At 40.8% G+C, this 17,949-nt stretch overlaps 1 protein-coding gene and 1 long non-coding RNA gene across 3 annotated transcripts in view; one reads left to right on the plus strand and one right to left on the minus strand.

The window, feature by feature from the left end:
- LOC123970010 overlaps positions 1-17,949 on the minus strand; it is a 112,115-nt gene that overhangs the window by 67,026 nt on the left and 27,140 nt on the right. The window contains exon 2 of the long non-coding RNA XR_006824843.1: positions 17,517-17,736. This is a non-coding gene — a long non-coding RNA (uncharacterized LOC123970010). The remainder of the gene's footprint in view (positions 1-17,516; positions 17,737-17,949) is intronic.
- Positions 1-17,949, plus strand: part of xylt1 (xylosyltransferase I) — a 95,568-nt gene that overhangs the window by 2,384 nt on the left and 75,235 nt on the right. The window contains exon 1 of one of the 2 annotated variants that reach the window (XM_046047850.1): positions 3,173-3,745. The exons of the other annotated variant lie outside the window; for it this stretch is intronic. Within the exon in view, the coding sequence (XP_045903806.1) occupies positions 3,476-3,745 (270 nt within the window). The 5' untranslated portion in view covers positions 3,173-3,475. Of the gene's footprint in view, positions 1-3,172; positions 3,746-17,949 lie in introns of those variants that run through there. 2 annotated transcript variants of the gene reach the window in all.

Genomic DNA, 17,949 nt, shown 5'->3' on the forward strand with positions numbered 1-17,949 from the left:
TTCGCCAAGGTTTACCTTTAAACATGAATCAAAGAAAAGCGAGCTGTAGAGAGTACATCAATTCAAAGTTTCTGCAGTCAGTTCAAACTCTTTAAATTTGGGCTTTTTGTTTTTGATTGGGTAATAGTCATTGCTCCCATCTGCCGACTTTAGTAGCCTAAAGCTCAATCACTTATTCAACACCATAGAGTAAACATGATAAATGCTTCGTTTACCAATTCACAGAGTCTGATGTAACTATCCCTTGTGGATCTTGGTAAATTAAAAACACTCCCCTCGCAGAATGGCGGCTTTCATTATAAGCTTTAGTTCTTGTCTGAATATAAGGCAGATGAAACTATAACCTTAACATCAGACAAGGCTCTGTTTTGAGTGGTAAGGCGAACCAATATTGCATTTGGTGGAGCTTTTCCATTAGCAGGCTCAACACCTTTAGATCGATGGGTCTTGTTTATCACAGTGTCACAGTTGTCACTCTAGCTTCCTCATGGGGTGTGTATAAACTCTAAAGCTGCACTAATATCTGTATATAAAAATGGATCAAAAGACTACATGTTACATGAAAGGTGTTGCTCTTAGTGATGAACCAACAGACAATTATCCCTAACCCTGCAGTTCCCCTCATCTCTACAAAGCGTTTTAGCATCTTTCATTTCATTGTTTTCATCTTCTGACCAACTGTACTGTGTCTGTAACAGACTGACAAAGTTAACAACTAGCTGGTGAACATAGTGGAGCTTTTAGCAGCTGCTGAAATTTAGGTATTAAGGTATTAATTAACATACTGTGGTTACTGGCAAATACAGCCTGTTCCAACTAATTAGTGGAGGGATAATATTACATATAGGTATTCATATTGCAAATTAATAGTTAGACATTTCTTTCAAACTATCATTTCTCTATGACATTAAAAAAAGGTTTGGATAAATCATTTTGCATTATGCTTATTTAAATTTAGAATGAATGCCACATGTTGTTAAGACATCAGCATATAAACGATTTAAGAGAGCACAAAATGTTTAATAACCCAGTTAGTAGTCATCCACAGACTTTCCAATGCAAAAAAAGATGTTTTGGAAATGTATGATGAAACAAAGTTGAGTTAAGTTAGATGGTCTGTCCCACACCAGAGCTCTTTAGTACATCTTTGTGCACCACCAGATAAGTTGGCAAGCTAACACAAAGTACACTTAGCCAATCTTGATTGGACACTTGCTGTATAATAATACATCTCTCAATGAGAAATTAGTTGTTTTTTTTTCATGCATGCACACAATGCACTTTTGACCGGCCCTCCACAGATATTTATCACTTACATTTGAAAACATGGCTTTCTTTAACTGATTCAAGTCTAACCTAATCATTATTGTCGGCAAAAGTCTCATCATACAGTATAAACGTTCTTATCCTTCAATTTATTAGATGAACATTGGCTATAATGAGTGATGAGTGGGCTTTCAGAGGTGTGCACTAAACCCTGATGAATGGTGTGATGCAGCCCTGACACATAACCTTTGGAGGCCTACGATTGGCTGATTCAGTGCTTGAGGGAAGAGCATTTTTGGTAGACATCACTTTTGTCCTCATTTAACAACACTCAGGAGTCACTGCCGTCAGTATTTGAGTCAGATTTAGATGGAGCTGTAAGTTTATTTTAGCACATACACAAAGTGCCTAAGCCCTATGTTTGCGAAGAATTTCTCGACTCATAAGTCAAAGTTTAAGATTATTCTTCGTGTGTTCTTAAGGTGTTTTCTATTCATTTTATAGCTGGCTTAGGTCTTAAGCTTGGCAGCATCAACCTGTCATCATCCTGTTACTATACAAACCAAGCAAAACCCAAATTACCATCTTGGTGTAGGTGAGGTGTTGTGCTGTGTATCCGCCAGAGAAGCTTTCTGTCTCTGTTACTCATTGCGTTTGCATGTCAGTGGAGCTCAGGAAGCGGTTTTTAACAAGCATCTCTCTCTCATTCCTAAGAAGTTTGATTGGACTAAAAATATTCCCACCTCAGAGTACGAGTTGAGAGTTATTTATGAAGCTTCCTACACAAACTCTTAGCAAGTGCTAGACAGTCTCCTTTCAGTGTGAATGAAATCATCATTTTAAGTCTTGTAGTTTTTCTTCATAATTACCATGCACAGTTAAGACCAACAGACAGCTAGTGCATAATCTGATGCAGAACTTTCATGTTGTATGTATGTATTAAATGTGCTTTGGTTTTTCATGTGGATTCATTTACAAGGTGTCCTGTACAGACATGAGTTTATGTGAGCTATTCTGCACTAAATCCCAGGAGACCACCAGTTTGAGTAGCATCTTTTTAATCATGTTAAGCAGCAGAGAAATGATTGAAAATGTGTTCTACTATTGCACTAAGGTGCAATAAACCACAGTTGCAAAGTACCCAAATCCCCACTGTTGTAACTGTGTTTCCTTGTTGCCAGTTAAACTTAAATTTTAAGAATTTGTTTTCTGTAGAGCAGACACAGCATTGTGGGGCCAATACACTCTCTGTCCAATAAATTTGAATCCATTCAATATCTTTGAAGATGCTTATTTTATATCAAAATATCTATAGCCTATTATGTATTTCCACACATTGTATGAGTTCAATTACCTCTGCTCTCTGATCATGTCCAAATAAGGTCAGCTAAAAAGAGAAAGTGAATGAATATGTGAAAAATGTGATGTGTGGATGTTGGCAGGGGGAGAAATAATACTGATGCCAAACGCAAGAGTCTTTCCAAGAGGACTGAAGTGGGGGCCTTTACAGTGGCTCGGATCATTCAAAAGAGCAAGAACAAATGACCAGGCACACCCAGCCAGGGAGGGGCAAATATCTGAATTCATAGCAGCTCTACCACACAGCTGTAACTTACATCATGGGAGGCAGAGAAGAAAGCATTTTCCTTATTGGATTGCAGCTGGGATCCAGCAATTGGGGTTTAAAATTGAGATAAAAATATTTCCAAAGGCGAAGGCCGTACAAAAATTCAACTGGGATGTTTGAATTAGCTAAATGGTTCCCGGAGGCAATATTAGCCTATAGGCCTATCAGGGGACCCAGAATTCCAGGCTACGCCCCTGTTGGAGATTATCTGTCACCCCTGGAGGCCCAGTAACACAGCTAATCTGCCTTAATAATGATATTGAGCATTTGAATATTCAGCATTTGCAGGTATTTTGTTATTATCAGAATCTTGGAAAGATGAACATTTAGGGTGAATTTCTGTCATAGAGAGAAAAGACACGAGTCCAGTAGCCTGGAGTATCAAGTCTGTCGCTGAACACGCGTTTCACCACATGGTGGCCCTGTGCTTCTCCTCCACGATGCTCCTCCTCGCCTCCGCCACCATCAAGCTCAGCCTCCCTCCCTCCTCCTCCTCGTCCTCTCTCTACTTCCAGTCCTTCCTCCCGTCGCGCTCTGCAGAGCCACAGACGGTCCTCCAGCTCCGTGCAGCCCGGTGCGAAGATGGTTGGCGGCGTGTGTGCTCGCAGGTTGGCCCGCCGGTCGCGGTCCGCCCTGATAGCTGCCCTCACGGTGCTGCTGGTGCAGACGCTGATTGTGTGGAACTTCAGCAGCCTCGACTCCGGCGAAGACAGGGAAAACGGAGGCTCCAACGTGCGGGAGAAGAGGGACAACAAAGCCGCTGGCAGCGATTTCCAGCACGGGGTCCACCAGCGGCAGCGGCAGCATCTTCCTCCGCCCGGGAAGGGGACGTCTCGCCACATACAGCAGCCGGTAAGACAGAGGTGCTAACGATGCATTCACATCACATCCCCGCTAAAAAGACACTGTCTCGCCGGGGATGAAGCCCGGAGGGGTTGGCAGGCAGGTCAAAACATCTCCAGTTTGCGCTCTTTGGGAGCTCACGGCCGGGCCTCAAAATGAATTCATGTTTGAGTGTTGTCTCTTGAACAGAGGCTGCCTCGCAGGGAGATGATAGGATGTCTGAAGCAAGACAGATGCAAGCGAGCCCTTTTAACTCGAGCATCCTCCGCCGAATGCGTGCTGAGGACAGGAGCCACATTGCGCCGTTTGAATGAACGCACTCCGGTCCAGACTCCAGTTTAAAATGCCAAAGAGTATGAAATCTGAACTCAGCGTGTAGTTCACACTCCAGGGCAGAATGATAGCATGGCAGGGCAAATCCTTTCAGAAGGTGGTAGCTGAGGAGGTGCCTGAATAGCAGAGTTCGCTGACTCGGGTTGCAGCCTATAGCTGTCACGGTCTATTTGGTGTTTTAAGTCAACAGTAGCTGCGTGCCTCAGCAGTACTGTCTGAGCAAGGCCAAATTGAAACATAACCTAATTTGCAGAGTTGTTTTTGATGAGTGTACAAAGATTAGAGTCATCTGTTGTTTGTGACAACACAAACAGTTTTATTGGTAGTGGCAACATGAGACTCATAGGTCAAGTCAGATGTGATTATGGAGCCAAAGCAAACAAGCAGACCTGCATAATGAACATCTTGCACACAAAATGAATAATTTAATATTAAGACAGCCTGTGTATCTGTGTCCATTCAGGAAGTAGATGAGCCAATGCGCTGCTTTGCTCACTGAAAATGTACGAATTTGCTCCCCCCCAAAACTCAAATGTTTATTTGTAGGCTCCACTGACTGCTCCCTGCGCCCCGGAGGCTGCACAATGAGCAGGTTTTGTATTTGTACAGTGCTCCTGCGCCGCATGTGATTAATTTTCACAACCTGATGGCTGGAATTAAATTCTCGAGCTTCTTGCTCGCATGGTCTCTCAAGCAGTTCGGCTGCCCTAAAGAAATTGGACGCAGTTGTTCCTGGCAAACATGCAGCGCTTTCCCTTCACAAAGCTGCCAGCCATTCAAGTATAGCCTACTCTTCAGCCACTATGCAACCGGTAGATAACCGGCTTTGATGTAGTATGATATACTGTGGCCTCTGCGCTCAGTCAGTCACACTGAGCAGTGCACTGTATCATCTGTCTCCTCCGCAGATTTTACAGTGACTCACTCACTTCATCTGGTAGGACTGTTTGTCCCACCTGCCGGCATCTCCGCAGTACAAAGTCATGCAAAGGACGGGTTATATTCGAGTCTATTTTTGGATAGTTGGAGAATCCTGTAACAAAATAACACTCTAATATAATAGTCTTCCACGGACTCAAAGTGTGTCTGTAGTGCTCCATATTGGGTTTATGTTATACCACTTTACTACTGTTATTATTTGTTGAATGGATTTACTGCAATATTGCGATTAGACTTGTACTTAAATTAGTTATGCAGTGACATAACAAGAACTGTGGTTCTGTTGGATCAGAACCTATTCACGCTGCGTCAACACCGATTTGTCCAAATGTGTTTCACTATTAAAACACACAGTAGATCTGCACCGTGACCTTTTAAAGGAGGGCTTTCATCCCTCATCGCTGTTAGGCACTTCACGCAGCCTGTATGCCAGTCAGTCCACCAGCCAGTCAGCTCGCCTTCTGTCAGATTCCTGTCAGATTGTCGACTCGCTCCCTACAGTTCTGTGGCCCCTGGACTTATAACATTCAACTGGTCGTCCTCAGCCACATGCATTCCCACCTCAACTGGTTAATTACTGCATTTTCATTCTTTCTTCCCTTGTGGGTGGTGTGTGTGTGTTTGTGTGTGTGGCTTGGTGAGGCAGAGTTGTCCAGCCTAAGGGTGACGCATAAGCGCCAACTGATGCTATATGAGGCACCACGCCTGAGAGAGGGGAGAACAGCACTTTTATCCAGAATAGAATGAGCCAGAAGCTAAAGTGTGACAATAGCAGAATTTCTGTGTGATAACTTGACTGAATGGAAACATTATGCATAGCTTTGGATGTGTCATCCCAGCAGGCAGGAGCTACAGTTGTCATTAGTGGTTGTCTCCTGTTGTGTCTCTTGAGGGAAATTCTGCTGGAGAGCTTAGATGTTTTCTTCTTTAGTCCAACAAACACCACAGCTTGTTTTTCGCGTCTTCATAGCTTTATAAATCTGGATATAATCGTATGAATGATATTAGCTGTGAGAGTTAAAACGGTGGGTACCTGTTGCAGACTGCAACAACCCATCAGAAGTGTCCACACTTATTAATTAGTCTGTCTTGTTTTGCCTGACATCAGTTTATTACAGGAGATAGCATCACAATTATTATTAATAGGTACTTATTAAGGCGGTCCTGGTGATGCATGCAAAAAACTGTTAATTTGCCAGAATTAAACCAGGCTACGTTCAGAAAGAGAGGCGTAAAGCTTTGAAAAGTGTCCAGCTCCTTCACATCTGGTCGTCAGCGTTTTCTTTCCATCTGCCGCGGTAGTCATATACTGTCATGATCCCCATGTGCCCAGTGGGTGTGCAGCTCACACATGTTGTAAAGACTTTCCCTATTAGTCATGCTATTACATGTAACACTACCTCTGATGTACACTTTTTCCATTGCACAGAGTTTTCCTAATGTTTTCCTATGGCAAAGATGGTATTATAAACCATCTGAAAATGCACATTTTCCTCTGCCTTTATTTTATACGGTTTCCCAGGATGGTGATAATATATACATGATAAGTGTACCCAAAATAATATACCATATACAAAATATTATATATTATATTGTATTATAAAGATGTTCACCATAGTTATTTTCCCAGAGTGGCTTACTTGGCTTTGCTGCAAACCTAATTTATACAAAGAAATGAGATATTACATTTATTACATTTACATTTATTCATTTAGCTGACGCTTTTTATCCAAAGTGACTTACAATTGCTATACATATCAGAGGTAGCACAACTCTGGAGCAACTAGGGGTTAAGTGTTTTGCTCAGGGACACATTGGTGGATGGGTTACAGTGTTAAGTCTCAGACTCCTGTGTCATTAGCTCATAAATAACCTGATATTAATGTTTGTATGTAACTTTAAATAACACTTCTTACTCTCATATTGTGGGGACTACTTATACTGACTGCAGTCAAAGTCTTTGAAGCTGTTTTTTAGGATTTAATGAGAATAAATGAGCCCTTAGATGTTTGTCAAAGACTGTCAGAATGAACATTAAAGGGACTGAAAATGAAATAACTTAGCAAACACTCCAGTCATGCTGGGATAATCATTTAAATTGTAATCATGTACAGTACAAGAAACAATGGACTATACATATGTTTCGCATTTAGGAGTTTTGCTGAAATCTATTGATGCTACCAGTCTATTTTCCAACCACCGCCACAACCACAATGTGATTCATCCCACTGTGTCCAGGATCACAGTGCTGACTCACACAGACACTCATACTGTACACACACAAGCACTCACACATACACCCAAAATTATGTATGTACGTACATAGATGAAGGGAAGCAGCTCCACACAAATGCACCCACATACAAATAAACATTTATAGTTACACACACACACACAGACACACACACACAAAGTGTGAGGTTTCCTTTTTTGAATCGGTACATAGTGCTACGACATAGGTTGTGACGAGGGCTTTGGACAGTCATAGCTAATGCAGTCCTATTAGCTGCAAGTTGTGTGTGAGTGTAACTTGTCTGTTTATGAATATGTATTAGGGCTGTCAGCTTGAAATCTAAATTTTGAATGTAGGAACAAATCAAGTATTTTGTTTTTTTAATGTTGTGGTTAATTGCCAGTTCACAATATGTGTGAGAAAATGTTCTCCATCCACATTCACGGTGAAAAATGAGCTTCCATGCTCAAGATTTAACAAAAGGCCATGTCTTGTCCTCCATCAAGGGGCTTTGGAAAATGCACAGTCACTCTTATCTATTGTATTATATACCCTGCTGCCCTCAGAAAAATGTGGCTATTGTTGCTCGCTTTGCTAACGTAAAATGGAGTAAACTAGCAGGCTGAGAAGTAATGTGAGGGAAGAGGATCCCATCTTCCTCAACAAGGCATAAGAAAAAATTAACAACGACATAATGAAATACCATTGCCCGTCAAGGAAAGGCCATACATGTCTAATTGCAGACAGATCACAGAGGTCCGAGTCAGCCAAGACATCTTCTCCAAAGATGAGAAATACAATGAAGATTATATTAAGTACAGATTATATTGAGTGACATCATCAAAAGAGGTGATGTAGAGAAAGCTCAGGATGATGGACTACATGGGGAGAAATGGTTTCCACATCATGGCATTTATCACCCAAAGAAACCAGAACAATTGTGTCTTTTACTGCTCAGCTAAGTAAACTGGCTCATTGGAGCATAGAAAGGGATTGCTTTACATTCAACATCACACTGAAAAGACCAACTTTCCACACAGCATGGAATATTATCCGGTGTTGCATCTATTTACAACCTCCTGGGATCTATTGCCCCCTATCTTCTCAGTGGGAAATCTTCAAGAAATGTGTCATTGAAGTGTTGGTTGGGATGACCTGCCTGAACATCGGAGACCACAGAAAAAATCTCCTCCATCTGGAGAAAATACAGATATCCAGATGTTATGTGCTTGCCAACCATGGAAGGGTGGTGAAAGGGGAGCTGCATTATTTCTCAGATGCAAACACATTTGAGTATGGACAGTGTTCTTATCTGAGACTTAATAACAAGGATGGATGTTCACTCGGTTTTCATCATGGGAAAATCTTGCATGTCTCCCATAAAAGTCACCACTATTCCAAGGTTAGAAGTGACAGCAGCAGCAGTCTCAGTCAAAGTGAGTAACACGATCAGAGAAGAGCTAGTTTATAGAAATGCGAAAGAGTTCTTATGGAAAAACTCTGAAGTCATCCTAGAATATTGAAGCAAGGCATTTTTACACTGGTCCCTGGCGATCTGATTGTGTGCAATCGATAGCAGCTATGTACAGCATACTAACCTCGACAACCGAGCTATATACATGTGTTAACATACAGTTATCCTTATTAGCTAGACTCCTTACATGCTTGCTTATAACTTATTTGAAGGTGGGTCTCCGACATTGACAGCATTGTGTTAAGAAAATAGATAGACTGACTTCTCAGAGTGAACCTGAATGCATTATTTTTTCTATAAACAAACAGCGAGCAAGCAAGTGGAGGTGCTGAGCGAATCTATGCGCCGTGCGCTGCTCCACAATGAATTATGATTTTACCAATATTAGATCTTATATACTATGTGGCGGTCACCGTTGATTGGCATGGCGTGGCGCCACAAATAAATCAATGAATGGAAAACACTGCAGTGTGGTGCAGATTCTAGAGACTGTTTTTATGTCATCTTAGTTCTGATAGTGAGTTAGTTAAAATTGCCTTAATATCGCTGATCATCCCTTTAATCGTCAATATTCGATCCAATCGGCACAGGCCTAATCTCCACCAATGAAAACCCTGCAGACAATGCGTTCTGGGGAATAACAGTGAATGAGCTGCTGTCATCCAATTGGCTCATGGGTCCCAAGTTCCTGTGGGAAAGGGAAATACACCCTCCAGCAAAAGAGAATATTCTGGAACAAAGACTGCTGAATAAGTGAGTTGGTAGCACATCTCTGACGGCGACTCCCAAAACACAAATGAAGTGCGCACTCTACCTTAAATGAACATCATAACACAGAGCTTGTGATCATCAAAGACCTGCATATCAAGAAGAAATTAAGACACTAAGCAAAGGGAATCTGCTGCCAAGTAAGAACAAGCTATATCATCTTTTTAGATAGAGATGCTGTGCTCATGGTGGGAGAAAGACTACATTGTTCAATCCTTCCTAGCTCATTCAAGCACTGACAGTCATCCCCAGAGAATATCATATCATAAAACTGACTTGCATGCTACCAAGAAAGGTTTGAACACCAGGACAAAGGCTGTACCATCTATGCAATCCAATTCACTAGCTATTGGATCCAAGGATTAAGCAAATCTGTTGCATCCTACATTCACAAGTATGTGGTCTGTCGGAGACTAAGGAGACCTGTGGAAGGATAGAAAATGAGTGATCTCATTGGAGAACGAAGAGAACTCTCACCACCTTTCACATAATGTGGCATAGATTGTTTCAGCCCATTTATGACCCAACAAGAAGATAAGAACACAAAAGATATGGCCTGTTCTTAACAAGCTTTTGCTCTCGTGCCATTCATGTTGAGATGCTAGAGGATCTGTCAACTGATGTTTTCATCAGTGGTCTGCATTGCAATCAAATTAAGTGTGACCAAAGTAGGTGCCAAAACTGAACTGAATGCAGCTCTACAGGAAGTTGATGCTGAGAGAATGGCAACCTTCCTTGTAGAAAAACTATATGATTTTGTCTTGAGCACACATCATTGAAGTGGAGTGGTGGAGTGATCAGATAAGGACTGTAAGAAACTTTACCCTGGTAGACTCAGTGACGCTTCCCTAAGGACTTTATTGTATGAGGCTATGGAAATGGTAAACAGCCGCCCTCTTACACAGACAGCCTGATTGATCCAAATAGCTTGGAACCATTCACTCCTAATCACCTCATCACCACGAAAGCCACTACTGCCCTACCACCCTTGGGCAAGTTTGTCAGAGAGGACTTGTATGAACCAAAAAGATGGTGCCAAGTGCAGTATCTGGCAGAACAGGTTTGGAGCCGTTGGAGGAAGGAGTACCTCCATCACATCTAGGTCAGACAACGAGGGCACATGCCTGAGAGAAACATTCAACCAGGTGATGAAGTGATAGACACAGATGAACCACAGTCAAGATCTGTGGAGACTTGGAAGCGTTTCAGAGACTGTATCGGGCAAAGATGGACTTAGAAGATATAAATTTAAACAAAGGAGATGAACACATAAGTGAACACAAAGTATCTTCGGTAGAACGTCCAGTTCATACGTTAGTTATGTTATTAGAGGCTTCTTAAGTATAAGGGGAAGTTAAGTACAGCAAGGATTTCTAATATACATAGCATTCTATAAAATGTAGTTATCATAGGAGGAAATCATTTGTGTTTTAAGTTAATTTGTTTATAAAACAGTAATTTGGTGGGGCTGTAAATGAACAGATGCACAGTGTGGTTTACACGTATGGAGTTTGAGGTTGTTATGTATTTGTTTTGTTGTTCATATTTTGTTAGTTCCTGTGAATAAGGAAGTATGGTTTCAAAAGACGCTGTATGCATGAATGGAAACTGAAATTAAGAAAAGGAAGTAAAAAGTGCAAAAACAGTACTGATAACACAGAGCATACGTAGATGGTCTATGAACTGAACGAAAACAGATTTAACGGCATTAGGCCATTAGTCAAAGCTTATAATATTTTGACTGGAACACTGCAGGAAGCATTTTGGATTCTATACCATAGATATAAAAATACAAATAATATTGTGGATAAAGGCAAAGGCTGTTAGACTGTAAAATGCAACTTCCTTATGGTACCATTAGCTTAACGTCACTCAAGTGGAGCAGCAGAGGAACCATGTCAATTCTACAACATTAGTTTAGGATTAGGCTATGTGTTTTGCATTTAAATTACAGTTTATGTGTTAGTTGATTTTTTTTAACAGTGATCTAATATGTACTGTACATGACTACTACTACTACTGTTGTGTGATGTGACATTTTCAATGGTGCAAACATTTTCTTCTGATTTTTCACTGGATTCGCTTTACATCAACAAAGTGTTACTTTGTAAGTAATGAGTGAAAAGTGAAGTACAGCCTGCCCATCAGTCCATCCATCTGTCATGATTTTGCACACAGAGAGCTTCATTTTAAAGTGCCGTTAGTCTCCGAGAGAGGTGGAAACATATTGAGATCTGAGGGGAGAAGCGTGCACCTCAGACTTGAAAGAGACACATCAAAAACTGAAGACACTTTGATGTTTAAGTGTAATTTGTATACATGACGCCTTCCTTCTTCAAAATGTCAACGGGAAAACATTTTATTAGTATCATAATGTAGAATAAAACCTGGTCATGTAATTTCACTGAGATGATCCTACTCATATGTGAAATATCAGTGTCAATATGGTATCTTAAAACTTCAGACTATATATACTTTGTAGACTAAACGTTTGGATATCCATGGCAGCTTAAACATCACCACACAGACACTTACCTGCAAAACACTCCTTCTAACACAGGTGCTGAATGTAATTGAGGCCTCTTCAGTGTGGTATCCATGTAATCTGTTTACAGAAGAGCCAGCAGCCTGTCTCTCTCTGCCCCCCCCCCCCCCCCCCCCCCCCCCCCCCCCCCCATTTAACTATTCAAGTGTCACTATGTTAGAAATACTAAACATACACTCAGGAGCAGAAAACTCTCTGGCATGATTCATACAGCCAATTATGTTGACTCTTGCTTAGGAGATGAGAGTAGAGCAAGTTCCATTATTGTATTGTATTTAATAGGGCAAATGGATAACTGCATCATTAAGTAAATAGCAAAGGGTTTAACATCAGCACAGTATGGAAAGTATTCTACTTAAAAATGGCTCAGAAAGTAATGCACTCATGAAGAATAGGCCTGGTGATGTTTGAAATTTCAGCATGGGAATTCCTGTTTGATTTAAGAAGAAGAAGACAAGAACTATGACCAAGCAGTCATTGTCCCTTTACACTACTACACTAGTTTTTGATAGTCTTTGCTACAGACACAATTTAAGAAGGGTATTGAGGTGTAATATACAGGGTTGCAATGGGATGGGAATCATTTGAAAGCCCAAATGTTTATATTTTATCACAAAGATAGAATGTTTGAGTGTTTCTCTTTATTGATGGCACTTTTTGCCGCTATAGACGATCAGCAGAAAATGAATCAGCAACAATTTTGGCTAAGGCATTTAACAAACAAAAAAAAGCCAAATATTATTTTGTTCCAGCTTCAAAAATGTGAGCATTTGCTGCTTTTCTCTGCTTTATTTAATTGTAAATGAAAAACCTTGGGTTTTATGCTTCTGGTTGGGCAAAACAAGCAATTTGAAGATATCATATTGGGCTTTGGGAAAATCTGACAAGTATTTTTCACAATGTCTTATTGACTAAAAGATGGACCAGTAATCACACAAGCACTGAAGCACCATTTGCAGGGTTTGAAGAGAGTCAACATGGAGCTTTTCCGTCACAGAGAGCTACAGATGGGTGACATATGAAACTCTGAGTGAAGTCTACATAAAGGGTTGTAGTAAAGTGTTGGGCCACCACAAGCCTCCTGAACAGCTACAGGGCCCTGCGTCATAGATTATCCAAGTTTCTGGTTCTCCAGGGCACTAGGCAATGATCACAAAAACCAGTATTCACTGGAGGCAAGTTGGCTGAGAGTTACAATCTGGCAACGAGTAGCAGGCGAACAATCGTATTTGAACAGGAAATAGACACACACATACACAGGGATAGACACAAGAGAGGAGGGGAAAACAGGGTCGGAGTCACCCTCACACTCAAATAGAGCTCCCTTACCCGCGAAGGGTATAAAAACTGCAGCCAACTTTCAGACGAACTACCCTCTCCCCCCAGCGTAAATAGGATCTGATGTTACCGCTGCACTCGCTGCTATAATATAATAATATGTGTATCAAACAAACAACAGTTAGATGTTGAGGAAAAGCTTGTTTTTTGCAATAACGAAACTGAAAGAATTTGTCATTCATGTTCTGTTTGTGTTTGTGTCGAATATTTCTTTAAGAACATGATTTAGATATTTACGAAAAATAAATATTATATTCTTTATGAAAAGATTGATATTCATTGTAAAGAAAACCCTATATATTTGAACCTCTTTACCTTATCTGAAAAATATTACATTCACAAATCCAACATTTCAGTATAAATCATACATTATACTGGAGCAATATATAGTCTGAAGAATTTTAAACAGTTAAAATGTATAAAGACTTAGCTATTTTTCTTTGATGCCTTTGTTGCTTGTTACGTGGTCGTTTAATGTAGGCTATTTTGTTTTGACTGAAGATTTTCGGATGAGATAATACGATTCAATAAAAACAACAGTTGTGTTATCTATCAGACAAAAGCATTGTTTATTAAACACAATATAACCTTGGGGCTACATTGTTAACCTGTGAATGGTGATATGAAATTTTAGTGTAGTTTCAGAATTTAAAAATCCTACATGTTTACGGGCGTAGTCACATGGAACTCACATTTGAAAAACAGTCCCCCTTCGTGCAACAAACTAGTTTACACACCTTCAACAAGCTGGCAGAGGTGCTCACTCGGCATTGGAGGGTTTAACAACCCACTACCATTCCGCCCTCATTCGGATGGCACTCAATCTGGTGGACCCTCCACATGAACGCGCAAACGGAGTGGAAGTAGGTAGGGAGAGGGAGAAGCAAGTAGTTTCAGAAAGGCCCAGTGAAAACACTGGACTCACAGCCAGAGCTTTGATACTATATAGCGTACCACTAGTAAAATAGAGTTAGAGCAGTGTAATTTTTGTGGGTTGTTTTCAGTCATTAAATCGTACATGAAAAATGTGTTAATGCTAAGTGCTAACTTGTCAAATAATAATAAACATTTGTGCATAACAATGAGCTCAACATTTCAAAAGTTCACTGTAGCGCGTCAACTTTTTTTTAATCTCCTGCCCCATCCAGGTATTGAATTGTCAGTTCACAAAAACTGATGTTGACTTTATAAAAAGTTTATATACACGTTGCCTCTCCATGTCAGACTGGCACCAAGCCTTTCGGTTTTTAAATCACGACTTAAAACACATTTTTATTCCTTGGCTTTTAATCTGGCATGATAACTGTATGTTGTATTTGTCTGGTGTTGTATTTTGTCTATTTTTTGTTTCATGTCAATGTACAGCACTTTGGTCAACCTGGTTTTTTTAAATGTGCTTTAGAAATAAAGTTTGATTGATTGATGTTCCAACAAAAGTACCCGATATAGCTATATGGCCAGCTAGCCACACCCAAACCTTGCATATCTTATCCGTATTGTCTTCTGTCTTATAGCTTCATCTTCCAGTGATGCATCTCTCTCACTCTTGTTTGTGTAACGGGCTCCTCAAGCGGCCCACAGAACGACAGGCCCTCCGGGATTTCTCCCGGTGCTCCTGATGGTCAGTCTGACTATGTTTTGAAGCAGGGGTGGTAGGGTCGCGGGTGGTGAAAGGGTGAAGGGCAAGTGAAATACTCACATTATCGTATATGACCCCTCATATCTTGTATGGAAACAGTGGCATCTGCTTTTCCACTCATCTATACAGGTCTTTCCTTTAATTTGTCACCTGTCTGCATGTTGCTGCATGTAAGCCCAATACCCATTTTATACAGATATATGAACATGGACATGTTACGGATGCCATGTCTGACAAGTAGGAAGAAATCAACTCAGAGACTTGTTTGACAGTAAATTTACAGAGTAAAGTGCATGCCTGAAAGGGGCTTAACAGACACACAACTTAATATCCTTTCTCCTTTGTTAGACTGTGTATATTCCCGCATGTCTGCTTGTGCTTTGTGCACAGCTTGATGCCTTTGTATGCCTCAACTGTAAAACTGCAAAATCAAAGATCATAACTACTGTTCATCTCTCTCCTGTCAAGTCTATTCAAACAAACCTCACCATTACAACCAATTAGAGCTGCATCGCTCTGTGTCAACTTACCCTCCACACACACACACACACACACAACAAAAACATCATCAACACAACTTCATCTCAGCCGTCTCTCCTGCCTCTGTGAGACAGCCCCCCCCCCCCGCAATCCTCCCATCATCCTCTGCCTGTCGTTACAGATGGTTTCATTCCCCAACACATTAATAACGCATCATCCAGATGAATGAAGCTATATAATACCTGGCGTTACCAATAATCCCAAAGGTAAGAGGCTTAGCAGACAGCCTGAGAGAGAGACAGAGAGGTGGGGGGGCTGAATTAGTTTTATCTGAAGTCGGGTATCCATGTTGATATTTAGCGCAGAGCTAAAAGACTGCACACACATGCACACACAGGTTTGGACTAGACAGTCACCATATGGTGGGGTCATTAGGCCAACCACTCAACTCCCTTGCTGTTTAGTATATGTGGGGTTATCCCTTTAAATAGATCTGCTGTATTTTAGAAAAAGAGCTCAGAGCCAACTGCTGTAAAACACTGTACATCCTTAAAGAAATATCACCATCACATTGAGCTACTCAATAAAAAGAAATGTTTTTAACACATTAAACTCAAAGGACACTGTGGTAAATTTATTGCAGTGGTTTGAATTTTAATCAGATTATTGTGGATTTAAACTTTGATCTGTCTCTTCCTTAGTACAGATTCAAAGATTCAGTCGCCGCCAAGCAAAAGTACTTCTTAAACAACGCATCGATGAATTGTTAAAATAATCTATAGAAGCTTTTAATACTTAAATTATCGTTAGCTGCAGCCCTAATCTTGACCCATACAAGGCACTAAAAATCAGCGATGAGTGAAAGCTAAATTTGAATACATTTATTTTCAGGTCATTAAGTTTAATTTGTAATTATGGCTCACAAACTCAGAATTTGAACTAATGTATTCAACAAATGATGTTTTAAATTTCACTGACTCCTTCTGAGCATGAGACATGGAAATTTCTACAACTAAAATAAATCTAATAAATCTGGTGACACTAACCTTTGTTTATAGCCAGTGGAGGGGCAATAAGTTGTAAAAAGTGTAGTGTTTTATTGATTGTTTTGATACACAAATTCTGTGAAGACTTGTACTTTAGGGAAGATTTGTTTTCTATAATGGATCATAAGTGAATTTTCTCTTTATGGTGTAATGCTGCCAAGCTGGGAGGTGTGACATGATGAGAAGCGGCACTAGCCTGTTCCCATCGGGTAAGATTGCCTGGTAGTCACCTTTTCAGTCTTGGTCACATTGAGTACTGTAAATAAGTAAGAGCCTAAGTCCCTCCCCTTCCTTTGCAATTACCATTAGCTAGCCTTACCGCGGTAACATGTTGGTGACGTATACTGTGTGAGATGAGAGATGTAGTTTATTTAACAGTTTTCACACAAAACAACATGTAACTTTACGGATTTATGACCACAAACTGCAACTTTCTTGACGGACAGAATTATCTTTTAAATTGACACAGTTCAAACAGGATAAAAAAATAAGTAGTCTCGTGCCATTGACTACTGTACATATTCTTTCCGAAATAAGGTCCCATGGGCCGGAAGCGGAAGCGAGTGACTTATAGCTTTTACTGCTCTCTATAACATCTGTAGTGTACCCCCTGCAGCACTCACCATGAACAGACTTCTGTAGGGCATGATTAGACAGTAGGGAGTGTGTGTGTGTGCGTGTGTTTGCCTCCATAATGGTCACATCACACTGAATAACACTTGACAGCCTTGTCATTGGGGAAGCATACGGGAGATTGCCCACTTCTCTGAAATCGCTGCAGTGCTGCAACACAGACATGCAACATGCTGATCCACATGTAACACCCAAATGCACATGAACATGTATTCACACCCACACATACTAATGACACTGAGCATGAGCCACTGCCTTGCTATGTCCTCCTCAACACACCATACACTAATCCCCACGAATTGTGTTATTCTAATAAGACAGCGGGATATGTGACAGAAAGAGAAAGTAGTACGTGGCAGTATGGTGAGGACACAGGGTGATGACACGTCAGCAGGGTAGAGATAGGGGTGATTCGGCCTGTCAGGGAAAGCTTTTGTCCTTCCAGTCCTGTGGAGCACGAGGAGAGGAACTGACAGCAGCGCTCTTCTTCTTCTTCTTCCTCCTCCTCCTCCTTTTTTTCTTCTTGTCACTGCTGGAGCTGAATGCCAACAGCCCAGAAGACTTGTCTCTATCTGTGATTAAGAGAGAAAGTGAGGGGAGAAAGAAAGAAAGAGAGTTAGAGACAGGCAGAGAAACAGAGACAGATATGCAAGACAGAAGAAAGCTGGAGGAAGAAATGTTGGAGGGGGGGGAGATAAATGTCTCATCCCTTCTATAAATCCGACGTCGACTCAAATCCCGGCGTAATCCTCAGGGGAACCCGGTTTGGTTTGAAGGCTTGTTAG

Source organism: Micropterus dolomieu, linkage group LG04, assembly GCF_021292245.1.
Source record: "Micropterus dolomieu isolate WLL.071019.BEF.003 ecotype Adirondacks linkage group LG04, ASM2129224v1, whole genome shotgun sequence".
NCBI lineage: Eukaryota > Metazoa > Chordata > Actinopteri > Centrarchiformes > Centrarchidae > Micropterus > Micropterus dolomieu.